General features: G+C 42.6%; 1 protein-coding gene across 2 annotated transcripts in view; it reads left to right on the top strand.

Annotated features, from left to right (window-relative positions):
- Window positions 1-22105, top strand: part of LARP1B (La ribonucleoprotein 1B) — a 102364-nt gene that overhangs the window by 51330 nt on the left and 28929 nt on the right. For both annotated transcript variants that reach the window (XM_075860456.1, XM_075860457.1), the window contains 5 exons: window positions 15788-16144; window positions 18275-18401; window positions 18720-18856; window positions 20137-20243; window positions 21598-21758. In XM_075860456.1, the coding sequence (XP_075716571.1) occupies window positions 15788-16144; window positions 18275-18401; window positions 18720-18856; window positions 20137-20243; window positions 21598-21758 (889 nt within the window). The remainder of the gene's footprint in view (window positions 1-15787; window positions 16145-18274; window positions 18402-18719; window positions 18857-20136; window positions 20244-21597; window positions 21759-22105) is intronic.

Here is a 22105-nt window from a genome sequence, read left to right as displayed (position 1 = left end):
CAATTTTGCTATGCGCTTCTTTAAATGACTATAACTCTGCAGATGAATAAAGTTCATCTTTGAATTTTACACTTTTTAAAATGACAGATAGGGCTTTGTTTTAGTGGCATTTGTCAGTATACATCATTTTTATTTTTTTCTCTAAAGGGCAAAATTGGAAAAAAATTCAAGAATTTAGCAATTGCGTCAGTTTATGCTAGCGTTATTCACACACAGTATAGACCACGGACAAAATTCATCTCCTTTCACATTCTTCCACTTCTCCCGTGAATGGGGATACCAAATATGTGTGCTTTATTCACTGTGCGGGCATGTGCCAGGGCTTGCCATAAAAGGGGGCTTTTCGGTCCAGGAATTCTGCACTTGATTTTATAGCCGCATACTGTTTTCTGGGGGGCGTAATGCTGCTGAAACATTAGAAACACCCCATAAATGACATGACTTCATTCACACAAGTAGACCCCACAAGGTTTCCTTCAAGGGGGTTATCATATTTTTAGACAGTCCAGTTTTCTTCTGAAAGTTTCTTGAATAAGGTGGAACACAATAAAATTAGCAATTTTGTAGCAAATGCGTCAGTTTATACCAGCATTTTTCACACACCGTATAGACAACAGACAAATTTCATCTCCTTTCACATTCTGCCACTTCTCCTGTGCATGGGGATACCAAATATGTGTGCCTTATTTATCACATAGAGATGTAGGAGGGCTTACGATTATAAGAAGCTTATTTCACAAATAACCTTTTTTCAAAGCTGGTTTTACAAAACTCAACAGAATTTCTATAACACTTCCAAAATATCTGCTCTTGAAGCAGAGATCCCAAAATATTCATCTAGGGGTATAATGGGAATTTATTTTTTGGGTTTCCTAAAATAAGACATTGCAGGTTTATGCAAATGGGTCTATCCAGCAGATGAACTTTAGAAAATATGCAAACATGACATCCCCCCCCCCCACCCATTCCCTCCCTCACCCTTGGAATAAAATCATTGGAAAAATAAAAATGTAATGTAGGGCAAATATATTTTCAACTAATTAACTAAAATCTAATAATTCTCGATTGCTGGTCAGATCAACTTGATTAAGATGGTCATCCAACATAAATGCTTGTATATACGGCAACACATGCCAGTTCCTGCCCCTCTGTCATATTTTCGTTCAATGCACTCCTTATTCATTACATTCATCTGGGGCTCCTCTCGTTCTAAACTTACACTCGCTACCTTACAGTGCCCCAAAGCAGAGGGGGGAATGGCACTGTCTGACTTTCACATTTATTAGCTGGCCAGTTGCGAGGCATTAGAGATTGGTTTCTAGATGAACCTTTGTTGGATTCCACTAAGTATCTGGCCTCTCTAGTGGCGGGTAACACTCTTATCAGTTACTTAGAGTACCCTCAATTTACGTGACCTGCCGAATTGCTTCCTTTACATAGAATGGCTTTAAAAGTATGGCGTGATGCAAGAAATTTATTGCATTATACTGATGTTCTCCCGGAACTGCATCTATGGAACAATCCTACCCTACCTTCACTACTTAATATAACAGACCCGGGTTTTTGGCAGGACTTAGGTGTAGGGAGGGTTAGAGACGTTTTTGCTGAGGGCGCCTTTGTTACACTCCTGCAGTTAAGAGAGGCTCATGACTTCCCACACATACAGTGGTATAGATACTTTCAGCTTCGCCATGCTGTCCACTCCCAGTTTCCGCCAAACATTAGTGTTATTTCTGACTATCCCCTTATTGGAATCTTGAAATCGCTGGGACCTAAGGGCCTCATACCAGCACTGTACACCCATCTACTCTCTTCCAAGCTCACTTCGGTGCCGTTGCCTGTATTCGATCGATGTGCAAATTCCAGATCTTACATTGGAAGATAAAGATGCAGTGTTTAGCTTTCATATGTCGGTTTCTCCAGCGATAAATAATAAAAATTGATACAGTTGTATATTGTACACCAGTCTTATTTGACCCCTATTAGACTACATAAAATGGGTAGAATACCCACAACGAAGTGTCACAGATGCCATTGTTTGGATGCAGATTTCTGGCATCTTATGTGGAACTGCCCATATATATCTGACTTTTGGGCACAGATATTTACCACCTTATCCTTTCTTTTACCGCCCCCTGTGCCCATTTCCCCAAAGGTGGCTTTATTTGGTATCTTATAAGAAGACATTTGGCCACACTACATGCAAATTTTCATAAAAGAAACTTTGTTTTTGGCTAGGAAGGCTGTAGCTATTCGCTGGATGGCTGATAACATACCCTCGGTTGCTCAGTGGAGAGGTCTTGTCAATACAGTCATAACATATGAACGATTAGTAGATCAACATAGAGGGTCCAGATAAAATTTTCAAGGTATGGGGTCCCTGGTTAGATACTCCAGAGACTTTTGTTTCATGATCTTTGTCCTTAACCTTATTCGGTTATTATATTGCCTATTACACACACTCCTCATATATTTGTGATATTTTCACGGCATAGACAACAGGTTTTATTGTTGTTTAAAAGTTATTATTGACAAATTTTATAAAAGTTTTGAATGTTGCTGATTACCCCTTCCTTTTTTTTTTTTTTTCTCCTTTCTGTATCCCATGTGATGTAACCTATTTCTTTTCTTGGTGCACTTGTTTTCCCTTCATCCTGTCTGCAACATTTTAAATAAAACGAATTAAAAAAAAATTTATCTAATAATTCAGAACAGTATGGTATTTTTTAAAACATGGGTCAATGCACAGCCCTGGTTATGAGGGACAGAAATATCGTGAATCTTTGCAGTGCCCTTCTTTTCTGCAGACGCGGCACTTTTTCAGGGGGTTGCTTCTAGTTTGTGTTAGGGGAATGCGAGTGATGAAATGTCTTTCAGTCAGTCGCTTGACATCCTCAGACTGGGGGCATTCTCTGGTGTCCTGAACGTCAAAAATGAGAACTTCAGTAATTTTCTCCTGGAAATCCGGGTATGTGTGTCTGCCTCTGTTCTTTTTTATAGAGCACAAATGAGTTATGAATTGCCACCTGTAAAAGATAAATGGCCACTTTTTTGTACCAGGTTTTTGTTTTGCTTTTTACTAAATAGGGCTGTAAAACCTGGTCGCTTAAATCCCCGCATGTAATTGTTATATTCGGACAAGCTCACTGGTTTGTGCTCGTCCGATGTTGTCCCCCTTTCCCTCACTGCCACTGTTCCTGCGGTATGTATTGTGCTTAGTACATACACATCTTTGCGATCCCTGTATTTAACCGGCAGCAATTCTTCAGATGCATAAGCACCGGAGTCCCCCTTTACCATGCGCTTCCCAACTAATTGCTAGGGAAAACCAATTCGGTTTTTGCGCATGGTACCACATGCCCCAGTCCTTGCAGCATGCAAATGCCTAAACAGGGGCACACTGGAATAAAAATGATCGCAGTACAGGTGGTACCCCTTTTGAAGCAGAGGCTGCATGATCTCCCACACAATTTTGCTGCTACTGGAAAGCTGGGGGGCATCCAGGAACATTTATTGTGCGGTCCCGCCCTTCATAAATTCTGAAGGCAGTGGTATATCCTGACCCGCTTTCACACAATTTATAAAGCTTAACGCCATATCTTACCCTTTTGGAAGGTAGATATTGGAGAAAGCTAAGCCTTCCATGGAAGTTGAGGAGGGATTCGTCCACACTTATACTACCGTTCAAAAGTTTGGGGTCACCCAGGCAATTTTGTGTTTTCCATGAAAACTCAGACTTATATTTATCAAATGAGTTGCAAAATGACTAGAAAATATAGTCAAGACATTGACAAGGTTAGAAATAATGATTTTTATTTGAAATAATAATTTTCTCCTTCAAACTTTGCTTTCGTCAAAGAGTGCTCCATTTGCAGCAATTACAGCATTGCAGACCTTTGGCATTCTAGCTGTTAATTTGCTGAGGTAATCGGGAGAAATTGCACCCCATGCTTCCAGAAGGCCCTCCCACAAGTTGGATTGGCTTGACGGGCACTTCTTGCGTACCATACGGTCAAGCTGCTCCCACAACAGCTCTATGGGGTTGAGATCTGGTGACTGCGCTGGCCACTCCATTGCAGATAGAATACCAGCTGCCTGCTTCTTCCCTGCATAATTTGGAGGTGTGCTTTGGGTCATTGTCCTGTTGTAGGATGAAATTGGCTCCAATCAAGCGCTGTCCACAGGGTATGGCATGGTGTTGCAAAATGGAGTGATAGCCTTCCTTATTCAAAACCCCTTTTACCTTGTACAAATCTCCCACTTTACCAGCACCAAAGCAACCCCAGACCATCACATTACCTCCACCATGCTTGACAGATGGCGTCAGGCACTCTTCCAGCATCTTTTCAGTTGTTCTGCATCTCACAAATGTTCTTCTGTGTGATCCAAACACCTCAAACTTCGATTCGTCTGTCCATAACACTTTTTTCCAATCTTCCTCTGTCCAATGTCAGTGTGCTTTTGCCCATATTAATCTTTTTCCTTTTATTAGCCAGTCTCAGATATTGCTTTTTCTTTGCCACTCTGCCCTGAAGGCCAGCATCCCGTAGTCACCTCTTCACTGTAGACGTTGACACTGGCGTTTTGCGGGTACTATTTAATGAAGCTGCCAGTTGAGGACCTGTGAGGCGTCTATTTCTCAAACTAGAGACTCTAATGTACTTGTCTTGTTGCTCAGTTGTGCAGCGGGGCCTCCCACTTCTCTTTCTACTCTGGTTAGAGCCTGTGTGTGCTGTCCTCTGAAGGGAGTAGTACACACCGTTGTAGGAAATCTTCAGTTTCTTGGCAATTTCTTGCATGGAATAGCCTTCATTTCTAACAACAAGAATAGACTGTCGAATTTCACATGAAAGCTCTCTTTTTCTAGCCATTTTGAGAGTATAATCGAACCCACAAATGTAATGCTCCAGATTCTCAACTACCTCAAAGGAAGGTCCGTTTTATAGCTCCTCTAAACAGCAAAACTGTTTACAGCGGTGCTAACATAATTGCACAAGGGTTTTCAAGTGTTTTCTAATCATCCATTAGACTTCTAACACAGTTAGCAAATACAATGTACCATTAGAACACTAGAGTGATGGTTGCTGGAAATGGGTCTCTATAGACCTATGTAGATATTGCATTAAAATCAAGACGTTTACAGCTAGAATAGTAATTTAGCACATTAACAATGTATAGAGTGTATTTCTGATTAATTTAATGTTCTCTTCATTGAAAAAAACTGTGCACGATTCGCCGCAAATTTATTTGGATTGAATTGAACAGCAAATTTGATAGGATCTGCCCCGAAACGAATTTCGGTATATTCGGTCATCTCTTGTTCCTATGTATATATATAAAGTGGAGCGTATATATGTGTCCAAAAGTCGCTGTGTGTGCCTACATCAAGCGTCAAACTTGTGGAGCGTAAATTATATCATCTAAATTACTCTCGAGTAATCCTGTGAACAGATGTCGCCCTAAGAAGAAGTTTAGATTGTATCATTTACACTCCACAGATTCATTGTTATTGTTAAGCAAATTTCTTGTCACAGAGACCGACAAAAGAGCATATCAAATTATATAATTTGCACTCCACAAGTTTGTAATTTAATATATTTAGGTAGGCCTACGGATCGGTTTCTCCTCACGGGAACAGTCAAACATTTCACAATTATATAATTTGTGCTACACAAGTTTACCACTTAATGTTTTTAGGAAGGTTTACAGTGGCTTCTGGACACATATTTAAGCTCCACTTGATATATTTGAATGGGCACTTAAGTCTGCTTCTAGTCATAAAGTCAGACAAACAGGGCAGTTCCAATTATATAATTTACGCACCAAGTTTGGCACTTGTGAGTATTTGGACAGTTTCTGCTTGAATATCTTTGCAGGATGTCAGAATAGCCTCCCAGAGCTTCTGTTTTGATGTGAACTGCCTCCCATCCTCATAGATATTTTGCTTGAAGATGCTCCAAAGGTTCTCAATAGGGTTGAGGTCAGGGGAACATTGGGGCCACACCATGAGTTTCTCTCCTTTTATGCCCATAGCAGCCAATGACACAGAGGTATTCTTTGCAGCATGAGATGGTGCATTGTCATGCATGAAGATAATTTTGCTACGGAAGGCACGGTTCTTCTTTTTGTACCACGGAAGAAAGTGGTCAGTCATAAACTCTACATACTTTGCAGAGGTCATTTTCACACCGTCGGGGACCCTAAAGGGGCCTACCAGCTCTCTCCCCATGATTCCAGCCCAACACATGACTCCGCCACCTCCTTGCTGACGTCGCAGCCTTGTTGGGACATGGTGGCCATTCACCAACCATCCACTACTCCATCCATCTGGACTATCCAGGGTTGCACGGCACTCATCAGTAAACAACACGGTTTGAAAATTAGTCTTCATGTATTTCTGAGCCCACTGCAACCGTTTCTGCTTGTGAGCATTGTTTAGGGGTGGGCGAATAATCGCTTTATGCACACTTGCAAACCTCTGGAGGATCCTACACATTGAGGTTCGCGGGACTCCAGAGGCACCAGCGGCTTCAAATACCGGTTTGCTGCTTTGCAATGGCATTTTAGCAGCTGCTCTCCTAATCCTATTTGTCTGGCAGAAACCTTCCTCATTATGCCTTTATCTGAACGAACCCGTCTGTACTCTGAATCAGCCATAAATCTTTTCACAGTACGATGATGACGCCTACGTTTTCTTGAAATATCCAATGTTTTCATACCTTGTCCAAGGTATTTCACTATTTAACGCTTTTCGGCAGCAGAGAGATCCTTTTTCTTTCCCATATTGATTGAAACCTGTGGCCTGCTTAATAATGTGGAACATCCTTAAGTAGTTTTCCTTTGATTGGGCACACATGGCAAACTAATTATCACAGTGTCTGAGATTAATTACAGTGATCCAAAGAGCCCTAAGACCCAATACCATCCATGAGTTTAATTGAAAAACTAATAATTAAATGTTTATGGCACTTAAATCTAATGTGCATAATAATTTGTAACACGGTGTATGTGTAGAAGAAGAAATGAAATCATTCTTGTGGTATCATTGGGGGAGACAGCACCAGGAGGCTGACACTAGGTAGGAAGAAGTCTTGGCTCTTCCTAGGCAGGCCATATATTTTCCGTAGAAACTGTCTAAATCATTAATCCGTGTAAGCTTATGTGTCTGTAGGAGTCAGACATGATTTGATATTAAGGTCTGCTGCTATTTTTTTTATTTTAGTGTATTTCTTTTATCTCTTTAGCTGCATGTACGTTGTCCGCCTAGTCACCCCCCTGTGTGTTTGGGAAACCAGGCAGTTTTCTGTACTGATATTCCCACACCGCTTGTCACCTAGCCTAATTTTCTTCACTTGCAGGTGGAGCACCAGTAACCTCACTATGTGCAAGATTACAGAAGAGGTGACCTTGCGAATACCCGAAGACTACGGAGGGTGAGTATGAAAATTACCCCCCTGTACGCTATGGGACTTATCCCCTGTGTGACTCTTTAGGGACTTCTATTCCCTAAGAGGGTAAACCTTTAATGGAAGAGTGATCATTCCCTATCTAATGGGGAAATTCTTTAATGGGACAGTATACCCTATCTTGGGACATAATGGCTGCACATGCTTTTCTTGTTTATTGTTTTTTTTCCCCTCTAAGCACTCAATTATAGGGGAGCCGCTTCCCCCACTACTAATTTTGTTTTTATCCATCAATAGGGAAGCAGATGCCACGCTGCGCTGCTTCCTGCGTCGTCATGTTGCTTGTCCCCACAGCTCTGCAGGCTGGGTCTTTAACTTAAGCCCTCGGCCTGTATTGGCGATTGGCTGCATTTTTGGCCCCTTGCGCCTTGCCCCTCTCTTGGTCTTGTCACAATTGGAGGATTCCGTTAGGCAGCCAGCACAGACGGCCCGGTTACTTTAATTGTGGCAGGTGTAATAAAGTTTATATGCCACCAGTCTACTCCATTCTGCCCACACTTCCTGCTACTTAGGTTCCCCCAGGATGCCACCTCCTCCCAGGATGTTGCACCCCCTGAATGGGCCAAGTCCTTTGCTCAGGCCTTAGGTGACTCTCTGAAACTATGGTTTAGTCTTTTGAGCGCCTGCCTTCCCAGATAGTGGCCGTGCTCCAGGGACAAGTTCCGCTCCTCCTTAGGTTACCTTGTAGGCTCTCCTTCCTCAATGGAAAAACTGCTTCCAACCAGGATCAGTCTTTCTTCCAGTGTATCCTCAGATTCAGATTTTGAACCTGAGCAGGATTCACAATTTGCAGCCGCCATGAAGGCGCTAATACGTGGTCAGGGACAATATTCATGTAAAGGATTATCTCATCACCCCTTATCATGAAAAGGCACTCTTACAGCGCCAAAGGCTATGCTTTCCAAACCATAGTGAATTTAAGGAGAATTTGTGAAAGGAATGCAAGACAGGCTGTTTCCAAACGCATTAATACTCGGTTTATCTTTCAGGAAGAATTGATCTCTAAATGGTTGATTTCTTCCTCTGTGGGTCTGCCTCACAGCTAAGAGTACCACCATTCCGCTGTTGTATGCAGTATCACTCAGTGACCTTCTTGAAAATAAACTGTATTCCCAGACCAAGTCTGCCTTCAAGGCCCCAGGTTCTGCTCGGTGACAAGCCTTTTGCATCTGCTTGGGTAAATAAGGCCTCCTCTGTTTGGTGTATAGAGCTGCACCGCGGTATCTTGAAGGGAGCGTCACAGCAGGATCTGGCTGATCTCCCTTCTCAGGTAATTCAAACTCTTAAGTTTCCTTTTGAGACCAGCTCGCTGCAATGCCTGGGCATCAGCTATTCTGATTGCCATCTGGCTTTCCAGTTGGCTTAAATCTTGGGTGGCTGACCAGGCTTTCAAGAAAGCACTCATTGGCCTTCCCTATTATTGGTGGCAGACTATCTGGCAAGTGTCTGGGCAAGATTAATTCTGAGGCTACTGGCGGTAAGGGGTCTCCTCTGCCTCAGAAACGGCTCCACTGTCTGCAGCTTTCTCCCTGAGTTATCAGTCCTTTCCTAACTACTCTTTCCATAGAGTCCCCATGACGGCACACTAGGAGGATGATCCCTTGATCTCTGTAGGGACAGGAAACAGAGAGGTTAAAATGGCCTCACCCTCACCCTCCCACCAGCGTATTTCCTGTCCCTACAGGAGTTAGGACGAAGAGAGTATCCCCTTTAGGGGGGGGGGGGGATTTTGAAGCGATGTCTGGATCGAGGTTCTCCTTCCGACCGAGATTCCACTTGGGGGGGGGGGGGTGCATACCCAGTGGTTTCCCTCCCCTTGTCGAAGATCCACTTGTCCGCCTGCGGTCCCGTGAGACTAACGCCGGACGGAGTGAAGCACTTCCGCCGGCGTCCCTACCCAAGTGGGGTTCAGCCAGCATCCAGCGGAAGTGGCGTCAGAGGACAGCGCGGACGGAAGTACGTCATAAGCGTGGACTGCATTGGGAACGAGGAGCAGGTAAAAAACTATATGTTCAGTTACAAATTGCCACGTGCTTCCTGCCCTGAGGTCTGTGTTTCCCAGCATGTCCATTCCTGGCGCCAATCTGGTGGGTCCCAGTTTACTGATTCTGAGGTCTCCTGCCCGTCTACTGTGAGTTTTTTTCCCCCATGGGGAGATAGTACTTGCCATGTTAAATGTAAACATTCTAGCTGGGTCTCCCTCCCTCTCTCTCTTATTAGGTGGAGAAAGGGGGATTCCAAAAGCCTAAGTATGGAGAGCTTAGGAGATCCAAAAAATGCGCTATATGCTCTTAAGAAGCAGGCAGACGCATACAAGAAACAGCTATGTTCATCATGCATTAAGCTAATCCAGGATGAACAACCTTCCATCTTGAAGGACTTGCGTGCCATAATCAGAGAGGAAGTACAATCCTCTCTATCCTCTATACAGCCTCCCCCATGTAAAAAGGCAAAATTGGTGAACGAACCCCCTTCTGATTCAGACACGGAAGGGGCCTCTTGTTCCTTTAAGGATCCTGAGAACATAGATGAATTGGGGGTCACTAGATCCTGAGAGAGATCTAGACGATGACAAGAAATATTATTTTTCCTCCATGGATATGGATGATTTATTAAAAGCGGTAAGAGGCACGATGAATATCGAGGAGGTTTGCAAAACAAAAGACCATCCAGGATGAGATGTTTGGTGGTCTAAGATCAAAAAAGAAGCCGGTTTTTCCTATTAACGAAAATTTATTTGTGTTGATAAACGAGGAGTGGAAGGACCCGGAAAGGAGGCTAGCGGTCTCCCGTGAATTTAAGAATCGCCTCCTTTTTGATAAATAGGTTACAGGCATCTGGGATGAGATCCCTAAAGTAGATATTCAGATGGCTAAGGTGGTTTAACAAACATCTTTGCCATTTCAGGATTCGGCTCAACTAACAGACCCCATGGATCTGAAGTCTGACTGTCTCCTAAAGAAAGCCTGGGAGACCTCAATGTTTAGTATGAAAACTAACATAGCAGCCACTTCAGTAGCTAGAACCCTATTTGTTTGGCTAGGTGAGCTAGAGAACCATCTCAGGGTAGGAACGCCCAGGGACCAATTAGTGGAGTCAATCCCTCTACTAAAAGCAGCTACGGGGTTTCTAGCAGATGCCTCGGCAGAATGCATCAGGTTCGCAACTAAGGAAGGGGCCCTCACTAAAGCTGCGAGAAGATCTCTGTGGTTGAGATACTGGCAGAGGGGGGACACCCGTTCAAAAAATAGACTTTGTAACATACCGTTTAAGACGGAATATGTTTTTGGTCCAGATCTTGACAAAATACTAGAGAAGGCGGCAGATAGGAAAAAGGGATTTCCAGAGGATAAGCCAGCTAAAAGGAAATTTCCCTTTCATCTCCAAAGGCCCCAAGGTGAGAACTATAGAGGGAAAGGTTAGACAGGTTGTTGGAGTTATCCAAAAGGAGGAAGGGGTAGAGGTTTCTTGCTCAACCCAAATAGACCGGAGAACAGACCATGACGTCCGAGTCGGAGGAAGGTTGTTACGTTTCTACAGTCTATGGAGCAACATCACCCAGAACAAATGGGTCCTAGACCTAATAAAAAAATGGCTACCATGTAGAATTTTCAACTCTTCCTCCGAAGAGATTTGTTCTGACGACTCAACCCTCACAGTGTCTGAAAATTCAGATGTCAGACAAAATCAGGAAGCTACACCAGACCGGTGTAATATCTCAAGTACCTCAGGATCAGTGGGGAGAAGGTCACTACTCCTCTGTTTCTTATAAAAAAAAAAAAAGCCAGACAGTTCATACAGGCTAATAATAAGCCTGAAACCCCTCAACAATCACGTCGTTTACAGGCGGTTCAAGATGGAATCCGTAGCATCCACCACTCCCCTAATAAAGAAAGGGGCTTATATGTACACCCTGGATTTAAAGGACGCTTACTACCATGTCCCCATTCACCCCTCCTCGCAAAGGTTCCTAAGATTTGCAGTAAGGAACTCGACAGGCCAGGTGGTCCATTACCAGTTTACAGCCCTCTCATTCTGAATTTCATCCGCCCCAAGGGTATTTACAAAGATTATGATAGAGGGGATGGCTTCTTTTCGCAGACAGGGAATTATTATAATTCCCTACCTGGACGACTGCCTAATTACAGCAGAGACCCAGGAGATTCTTTTCACCCAGGTAAAGCTAGTGACAAACCAACTAGCAGAACTGGGTTGGTTCATAAACCACCAAAAATCAAACTTGATTCCGGACACGCGGATGATGTTTTTAGGGGTCATACTGGACTCTACCCTACAGATGTCCCTATTACCGGAAGAGAGAGAAGGACCATTATCTCTAACATCAGGGATTTTTAAAGAGCCACCTCTTACAAAATAAGAGCGTCAATGCGTATACTAGGTCAGATGACAGCATGCATTCAGTCAGTGGCCTGGAGCCAAAATCATTCCCGTCAACTCCAGAGGTGGATACTTTCTTCATGGGACAAAAAACAAATATCCCTAGATCGGAAGATAAAAATACCTCAGGGGATAAAATCTTCCCTACATTGGTGGACAGAGCAATCAAACCTCAGGAAGGATGTAACGTAGCATCAGTCTCCAGCAATCCTAGTTCTAACGGATGCGAGCAAGAAAGGTTGGGGAGCCAAACTCCCAGACCATTATATTCAGGGGACTTGGTCACCGAACATAGCGGCTCGTTCCTCAAATTACCGAGAATTGAGAGCAGTCTGGGAAACACTGAAGTCAACTTCATTCAACTTTCAGAACAACCATGTCAAGATACTGTCGGACAATATGACCACAGTATTTTTTCTGAAACATAAGGGGGGTACCAGATCCCCCACCCTGCTCTCCCTGTCTCGGAGAATATTCTTTTGGGCTGAATAAAACTTTCTTTCTCGATCGGCCATTCATCTAAAAGGCTTGGAGAACACAGAGGCAGATTTCCTCAGCAGGAAAAACCTAGATCCGGGCAAATGGTCTTTAAATCAAGAGTTCTTCCTCCAGATCACACAGCTATGGGACCTCAAGTGGACCGGTTTGTGAACAGATCAAATTCCAAAACAGAGCTCTTCTTTTCTCTAAACCCCCGGGATCGTCCTCTAGGCATAGATGCTTTAACTCAGCCTTGGGACATGGATCTAGCATATGCCTTTTCACCACTCCCACTGATATCAAGTATTCTTCAAAAGTTTTACAAAAGATCTGAAGCTCATTTTGATTGTTCCATTCTCGCCAAAAAAGGCCTGGTTTCCAATCCTGAGGGAATTGGCACTGGAAAACCCGGTTAGAACTTCCTTTAAAATCAAATCTACTAGTACAGGGGCTGCTAAGACCTCAGAGTCTCCAGAACCGTCATCTATCCGCCTGGATCCTGAAGGGGCACTGCTCAGAGAAAGGGGTTTATCCCAGAAAGTAATAGCAACCCTAAAAGCAAGTCGTAAGCCGGTTACCTCCACAGTTTATCTAAAGATTTGGAAGAAATTTACCTCCTGGTGTGGAAACCAACCCCCGGACCAGAATCATCCGGTCATCCACCAGCTGGATCTAGGGCTTAGACCAAGCACCCTCCGAGTACATATCTCGACACTTGGCATGTTTTTTGACACCCAGCTGTCAGAACACAGGTGGGTGAAAAGATTCATGTGTGCAGCCTCAAGACTAAGGCCGACCATTAGACAGTCATCCCCACAATGGGAGCTCGGCGTGGTCCTCAGGGCCATAACTAGAACCCCATTTGAACCTATTAAAGACATAGACATCAAACATTTGTCCCTTAAGGTGGCCTTTCTATTCGCAATAACCACAGCAAAGAATGTACGGGCGCTACCCACAGAAGAACCATACCTTAGGATATCGGATGATAGAATAATACTAAAGCTGGATCCTAATTTCCTTCCAAAGGTCGTATCAGATTTTCATAGAAATCAGGAGATTGTCCTTCCTTTATTTTGTCAGGACCCCAGAAACCAAAAAGAGGAGGAATTGAGGATGTGAGAAGCAGTCTTACAATATTTACAGGTTACCTCAGACTGGCGGAAAGATTCCAACCTCCTTGTCCAATTTTAGTGGAAAAACAAAAGGACAAAAAAACCTCAAGCTACCATTGCTAGATGGATAAAGACCACAATTAAAATTTGTTATTCTCTGGAGGGAAAGTCAGTTCCTGTAAACATGAAGGCCCATTCCACCAGATCCACAGCTGCATCTTGGGCTGAAAGTGGAAGAGCTTCGCTAGACCAGATTTATACTGCTGCTACTTGGGCTAGCTCCCTTACCTGTGTAAAACACTATAGGCTAGACCTTTCATCCATTAGAGACTTAGCCCTTGGCCGCAAAGTACTTCATGCGGTAGTCCCACCTTAAAACATCTAATTTGGTATTCTCCTAGTGTGCCGTCATGGGGGATGATATGGAAAGTAAGAATTTGTCTTACCGGTAATTCCGTTTCCTTGAGTCCCCCGTGACTGCATACATTTACCCACCCTACCTTATTTGTGGTATGTGAAGTTAACATACTGCTGGGATTAGCTAATTCCTTCCAGTGTAGTGATATGGTACACACTGGTGGGAGGCTGAGGGTGGGGCCCTTTTAACCTCTGTTTCCTGTCCCTACAGAGGTCAAGGGATCATCCTCCTAGTGTGCCGTCATGGGGGACTCAAGGAAACTGAATTACCGGTAATACGAATTCTTACTTTTTTAGGTCATTCTTTCTCATAGACCAGACAAGAGGACAGGTCGTTTACCGAGCCCAAACGCCCTTCTTTCAAACCCAGACCTGCCTGGCCAAGACAACTTATCGAATGTGGTAGACTGCTTTCCTGTCATGTAGATAACGCGTGGGTTCGAGAGGTGGTATTGACTGTTTACAGAATAGAGTTCTCAGCCTTTCCCACAGGAAGGTTCTTTCTGTCAAAACGCAACCTCACGTACTGGATTGCGCTTTTGCTTTTTCTGCAATGAATCGTCTCCGTTGCTCAGATGGAATGTTTTAGGGTTTCTACTCGAATCTCTTCACATTACCTAAAAAAAAGATGGGTCACTTCTTCCAATTTTTCATCTAAAAAAATGTTACTGCTTTTTTTGCGTTAAGAGGTGCAGCATAGAATGCCTACAGTTGGTGGTAGCATCGCTGGAACAAGAATATCGTTCCTCTCTTGCATCAACATTTGCGATGCATACCTCAACATATTCATTGCAAGAACCTACCACGCTTCCTTAGTTTTGCGATGGGTTTCTTGTCATTTCCAGTTTGTTGACCTTGTCTTCACGCTTTCTACTGCTCTACAGGTCTTCACTAAGGTCTTGGCGACTCACATGGTACTTTTCCACGCCGGCGGGAGTCAGTCATCGATTACCTGGCAACTTCTTGATGAAGGCCGCCTCCAGACAAGACAATCTTCAGTCTCCATATCACTCTGGACATGTTGGAAAGATTCGGCTGGATCATCGAGAGGAGGAATCGCCCTGCTGCTCCGATCAATGTCTATGGGGCTGACCGAAACAGCTTTGTGCTGTACTCTCTCTGATCTGCGATCGTGCAGTGAGGAGGAATGGGGGGGGGGGGGGGGGCTTACCACGTGAATTAGAAGGTCTTAAGTTTTGCTGGAGAAATTTTTGTATAGCCATCAATATCTGATCACTAGGAAACTAGCGGTCATATTGAAAGTAGATCACTGACCTGCTTTCAATGTCACTGCTAGTAACCCCGGTCACATAGCTAATGTACGGACTCTATCACTTTGAGTCCATACGTTCGCGCTTTCTGGCGTATGGGACCTCCATGATGTGCCAGAATAATTAAAACTTTCATTGATAGGCCATTTCAATTTCTTATGAATGGAGAGTTCAATGTGACTGGGGTTCCTAGCGGTCACATTGAATTGTTAGACAGTGGTGGAGGGCGGAAATTCAAATGATTGCAGGGGCTGCCGCTCATCAATAAAATGGCGCTTCTTCCCTGTTGAATCGAGGGTCACAGAGCATTCGTAGTTCACCGTTAGAACAGCACCAACCTAGGAGATCGGGTCGGCTCCCTTCCCTACGTCCTGTGTGTGCCGTATAGCACCTGTGTATGTGCCGTGCAGAGACACATACACAGATGCTAATAAAGATGACTGCCCCCACAAAAGTAAAAACACAAAGTTACAATAGGGAACACGTTAAAATTAAAATAAAAAATTGGCCTATTACTTAAAACTTGTCAAATAAATAAAAAACTTTCCTTTTAAGAGTATTGAAGAATTATAATTGTAAGTGCCTTTTATGTGTTTTATCTATTTATGGTCATAGTGACTTTTCTTCTTTCTGTATACAGGTGGAAAGTTCTCAAGTAACACTCAAACCCCAAGCAACTGAAGAAGTTGAGCAAGAAGAGCTTGACTTCATGTTTGATGAGGAAATGGAGCATCTAGAGGGTCGCAAAAACAATTTCACTGATTGGTCTGATGATGATTCAGATTATGAAATTGATGACAAAGACCTTAATAAAATCCTCATTGTAACACAGACCCCTCCTCATCTCAAAAAGCATCCAGGAGGAGATCGCACTGGAAATCATGTGTCTCGAGCCAAAATGACCGCTGAACTAGCCAAGGTTATAAATGATGGTCTTTATTACTACGAGCAGGATCTATGGACAGTAGAAGATGGAAGTGATCATCTAATAACAAAGGTATTGAGCAGTATTTTACATTACGTATCGGGGCAAGCGAAAACCCAACCAATCATAAAACAGTCAGTCACTCCAGGACTGCACTGTCTTACTTAATTTTACTTATTGGTCTTAATGAGTAGTATGGCCTTTGGCTCTGAAGAAAGGTTTTCAGTAAGCTCAAGTTGGATGTATTTTCATTTGCTGTCACGTTTTATCCAGTTTTATGTACTAAATTTGAAACTCTAACCAGTAAGCTATCCATTTTCTTTTTTGGACTCAAGGATGTACATACCATATTTCCCTTGGAGAGGTGGGTTCCAGCCCTAATTGGTCCCATCCCATTTGATACTGGGAGCCAAGAGCATTGTAGAAACTCTCCTCTCCAGAGCAACTGCATTGTTTGCAATAAGGGTGTGGGGAATGGACCCAAGGTTCAGGAAAGGATGTGGTGCAGGAAACAAACATCAGGCCATTGTGCAGCAAAATCTTGCACTATAGTTTGGTCTTTGCTATGGGGCTCCCTCTCTTCTATGTTTGACACTCTTTAGACTTTTACTGTTAACCCCTAGATGACCACAATGTGTAGATTTACGGTCCAGCAAAACGTAAATATATTTGGTTGGTTTTAATGGCAGATTGCACTGTAAAGCGCTTTGCCATTAAAGAGCGGGCTGACGCTGTGTCTGCCTAGTCCTCCTAAATTAACAGGTAGCTGAAATTATCCACTCCCTGCTAAACAGCGCTCAAAGTGAATGAGCAACACTAGAAAAAAATTGTAGGCCTTTGTTCTCAAGCATTATAGCGATGTTGTAAAAGTACAAGGCGGGCAAAGTACACGTATTATATCATTATACATGGGAGAGAGCAGATATAATTTTGTGAAATACGTTTGTGTGGTTCAAATAACATTAACCCATTAGTGACCGCCCCATAGTGTTTTTACGGAGGCCACTAACGGGCTTTATTCTGATGCATAGGAATTTTTACGGCACTGTATCGGAATAAGTAAACAGAGCAGGGAGCCGTTAAATCTCCCTGCTCTCAGCTACCAGGGGTAGCTGAGGGCTTGGTGCATCCCTGCTCGAACGGGTGAGATCCATATCAGTATCGATCACACCTGTTTAACTGCTCAGATGCGGCGTTCAATAGCAAGTACCGCATTTGAGTGGTTTTGGAGAGGAGGGAGCTCCCTCTCATCCCACTGACACCCGGCGATAAGATTGCCGAGTGTCTGTGTCTCCGATGGCAGCCGGGGGCCTAATAAAGGCCCCCAGGTCTGCCTGTAGTGTATGCCTGCTAGGTCATGACAGAGGCATGGCCTAGCAGATGCCTGTCTGTTTTACATGGACAGGCATAATACACTGCAATACAGAAGTATTGCATTGTATTAGAAATGCGATCGTAGGATCGCATAGTGAAGTACCCTAGTGGGGCTAGTGAAAAAGTAAAAAAAAAAAAAGTTTAATAAAAAGTGAAAAAAAAAAATGAAAAACCCGCTATTCCCCCTTACAAACTGCTTTATTATTAAAAAACAAAATAAAGTTAGTTACACATATTTGGTATTGCCGCGTCCGTAACGACCCCAACTATAAAGTTAATACATAATTTAACCCGCACGGTGAACGTCGTAAAAAATAAAATAAAAAACAATGCGAAAATGTCGGTTTTCTTTGAATCCGGTTTGAATTTTTTTTTTTTATAAAAAGTCGAATTTACTTCAAATATGGAGACACAAAAACAAATATATATATATATATATATAGCGATGTCGACGCAAAAATAAAAAAGTTAGAGCTCTTTGAATGAGACGATGGAGAAACATAAAAAATGGCTTGGTCATTAAGGTCTAAAATAGGCAGGTCATTAAGGGGTTATAGGGATTTACCTAGACTGATATTGATGACCTATCCTTCGGTAAAGCTTGATCTAAGCCACAAAAAAAAATAGAGAAATGTTTGGCCAAAGTATGAAAACAAAAAATGTTCACTCTTTGAATGTGGCATTCCGAAAAAGCTGTGGATATTGAGGCATCTTGAAGGCCTTGGTCTTAAAGTGGTTAAAGAATACATTACCTACTGCTATTTATTGCAGTAGCCTGTACAACTTATACATCTCGTATTTATTTATTCATTTATTTCCAAAATTCAGCAAGAAATAGAACATTTCAGGAAATTAAATTTCATCAGTAAAGAAGAATTTGACAATCTTGCACCAGAAGCACTGACCGACTCAGAGTTTGGGCTGTCCCCACCGAATATACCTACTTTTCCTGAAGGTATTATATAGTTGTGGCTGTTTTTTTTTTTTTTTTTTGTGTTTTTTTTTTCAATATTATGTTTGTAATATACCTTCATTTATTTTATTTTCTTTGTTTTGTTTTTTTCATTAAAGGTGTATTCATAACAAAAATTTATGACCGATCCACATGATATGCCATAAATGGCTTATAGCTGTATTTGGAAATACCCCTTTAACAGTTCACCAAGTCACCAATTTCCTTTTTGATTTTGCTAAAAAAAAACGAACTTTCACATTGGATCAGATGGCAGGGTTCGTAATTTTAGGGTCAAATAATTGCACTATACTTTCATAGTTTCAGCTGTTCCAGAATCACCAGTGTCTCACCGTGTTAGAACACCCAAGACGCCACGTACTCCACGCTTTCAAGATCCTACTAAAACCCCAAGGTTTTATCCAGTTGTGAAAGAAGCCAAATCTATTGATGTCCAGGTAAAATGCATTACCTTTATTTGTGTAGAGAAACCGCTTTTTCCCATGACCGTATTAGTCCAAGGAAACACTTTCTGTTTTATTATTAATCCATCACATAGTTTGCTTAGGACCTTGTGACTCCTCTTAGACATTTATGACATCCACAGGATATACCATAAATGTCTGATAGATGCGGATCTAAGCTCTCGGACCCGTAGATATCTCAAACTCAAACGGGGTTTCCCCAAACCATCCCCAACTGGTAAGGCAGCCGCTGCAACCAGCTGGATTGGGCTGGGCTACTGGGCTTGCGGAAACAGCCGAGCTTGCTGTGCTACACTGTTTTAGTAACTGCCGTAGAAGTGAATGAGAGTTACAGAAATGTCGTAGCACAGTGAGCTTGATTGTCTCTTTAAGCCTGGCCAGTTCTCCATACAGAATCTGCCCACCTTACCAGGTAAGAGAGGGTGGGCCGGTGCCCCTCATTCTAAGGTGGAGGACACCCCACCCCCCTCCCATTCTTGAGATAAATGCAGGTCCCAAAGCTGGGACCCGCATCTATCAGACATAATATATACCTATATGTGTCTAAGATGAGAATACCCTTTTAACCCCTATATATACACGGTGGAGGCTGGGAGGAAAAGCATGGAGCGGACTCATGGCTTAATCAATAGAGGAAAAAAGTTTTTTTCCTATTTCGCCCCACAAAGAAATGTATTTCCCAGTACATTATATGGTACAATAAATGGTACCGTAAAAAACTACAATAAATGAAATACCTTTTATTAAATTAGGGACAAACATGAAAAATTCAAACTACAATGTGTACTGGCACATGCAATTTGCTGACATAAATCTGTCTATAGAACGTGAGAGATCTATCCCAATGCAAAGTTGACACTGAGTATAACTGCTACCTATAGTCCATTATATGAAAAATCCACTCCAGTTAACATTGCACTAAAAGACTTGTATAATCCCCCGACATGTTTCGCCACAGATGCAGTGTCCTCGGGGGTTTTAGGGGCATATAGTGGATATAGGCACTATATGCCCCTAAAACCCCTGAGGACGCGGGTTTTTGTAAAAAACGACAACTTGTCCCACAAAAAAGAAGCCCTCATACGGCTAGATCGACAGAAGAATTAAAAAGTTATGGCAGTTTTGGAAGGTGGAGAGGAAAAAACAGGAATGAAAAACTGAGAAATGTCTTGTGGAGGGAAGGGTTTATGCTAGGTCTTTCCTAAACAAGACCTACTGTGTCATATAATCTGACATAGTCTTTATTATTTTAGACACCAAGAAAGAGAAAGACCCGGCACAGTTCAAATCCACCTCTTGAATCTCATGTTGGTTGGGTAATGGATTCCAGGGAACACAGACCAAGAACGTCTTCCTTAAGGTAAACGGTGACTTTGCTGATTAATGTAAAATAAACTGTTTCAGCTATGCTAATGAGTACATGTCAAAACTTTCCTTAGTACTGCCACTTAACTAAGGAGCATATACAGTATATTAGCATATGTGGTTTACATACTCCCCTCCTTCTCCTTGGCAATTCAAGAAGGTGGGGTTATCGAGCGGGTATTGTTGAACACTGGTCTAGCATTTATAGAGAACCGGTCATGTCTCCTGACATGTCAATTTTAGTAAATACTTGATGAAACAACAATTCTGTAACATATTTTCTTAGTACCCTGCGTTGTGCCATTCTACTTTTATTCCATCTAGGAATGTATGAATAAATTGACAACTGGGTGATGCCATTCTCCTTGACGGTATCAATCTGTCAGCACTGATTGGACAGTGTGAGACTGTGTAGGGACCCCCCCCCCCCCCGAACTGGTAATACACAGTTGTCAATTTATTTATAAATTTCTAGAAGGTATAACAGAGGAACGGCACAATGTAGAGTTGTATGAAAATATGCTCCAGTATTGTTGTTTTATGGAGAATAGAATTATTTACTAAAACAGACCTGTCAAGTTCCCTTTAAAGGGGTTATCTGGGATTTAAAACTTAATGGCCTATCCTTCAAGTAGGCCATTAATATTAGATTGGTGGGTGTCCGATTCTCAATGGGACGTCTCTCATTCAAAGGGATGATGCTGCAACACTATGCGCACCCGCTACAAACGTAACGGTTTGTGCAATTACAAACAGCCTGAAACAGATGTAAGCAATGAAGAGGCTGTAGCGCTTGCACGAGCACCGCACCCCCTCAAACAGCTGATCGGCTGGTGTGCCGAGAGTCGGACCTCCACTGATTTAATATTGATGGCCTACACTTCGGATAGACAGTCCATTTGTAATTCCTGGATAACCCCTTTAACACAGCATCACTTATATGCCAAACATGGTGGTTAAAAGCTGAATGCTTTACTCCGTCTGTAGCAAAACTTCAATGCAACATTTTTTACTCTCATTCCTGGAGTTATAGTATTGTAAAACAGTTTTAACATAAACCTGAATGTTCTCCTGTGGAAGGGTGAATGTTGCAAGACTTGGTAACAATTTCTGAGGAAAAACATTGTAAAGTGGATAAACATTAGAGTACCCCCCATTTCAAAACAAAAAGCAAACTGAGAAGTATATGGGAAGATACAAGGTGCTAATCCTATACATTCGTCTTACCTAGCTTTCGTAATCTAGTAATGGAACTATAGGAATACAATTTTTCTCATATATGTTTTTTTAATATGCAAAGCTCTGAATTAGGCTGGGGATTACATAATGGTATTTAATTCTTTTTATAGCAGTTCCAATGCTTCTCCCTCAGATGGGACCCTGCTTGTAGGAAGCTATGGGTGTACTCCTCATTCTCTACCCAAGTTCCAGCACCCTTCTCATGAACTCTTAAAAGAAAATGGATTTACACAGCAAGTGTACCATAAGTATCGGCGGAGGTGCTTAAATGGTGAGCATTGAAATGTGGGCATTAAAGTGATTGATTAGAAGATTATCAAGTCGTGAGAGGTCTATCAGATATGCATCCAAATCATGGCGTAGGACATAAGGAAGTCGGAATTGTGTAAATATTTGTTATGCTGCTAAGGTGAAGGGAAAATGTTAGACTTTTGGCTGTAAAATTAACCCCTTAGTGACTGCCTATTTTAGGCCTCAAAGGGGCATTACCAACTCTGACTTTTATGGCATATCCCCACCTATCTCTAGAATGTGGACCCCTGTCCTGCCGCTGGGCTCCGACCACTGACTTACAAGGTGGATGAGTTTTACTTAAACTGTCCTGTGCATTTTTCTAGT

The sequence above is a fragment of the Rhinoderma darwinii genome, chromosome 1 (genome assembly GCF_050947455.1).
Source record: "Rhinoderma darwinii isolate aRhiDar2 chromosome 1, aRhiDar2.hap1, whole genome shotgun sequence".
Taxonomy (NCBI): Eukaryota; Metazoa; Chordata; class Amphibia; order Anura; family Rhinodermatidae; genus Rhinoderma; species Rhinoderma darwinii.
This window is presented reverse-complemented; position numbering and strand designations above follow the sequence as displayed.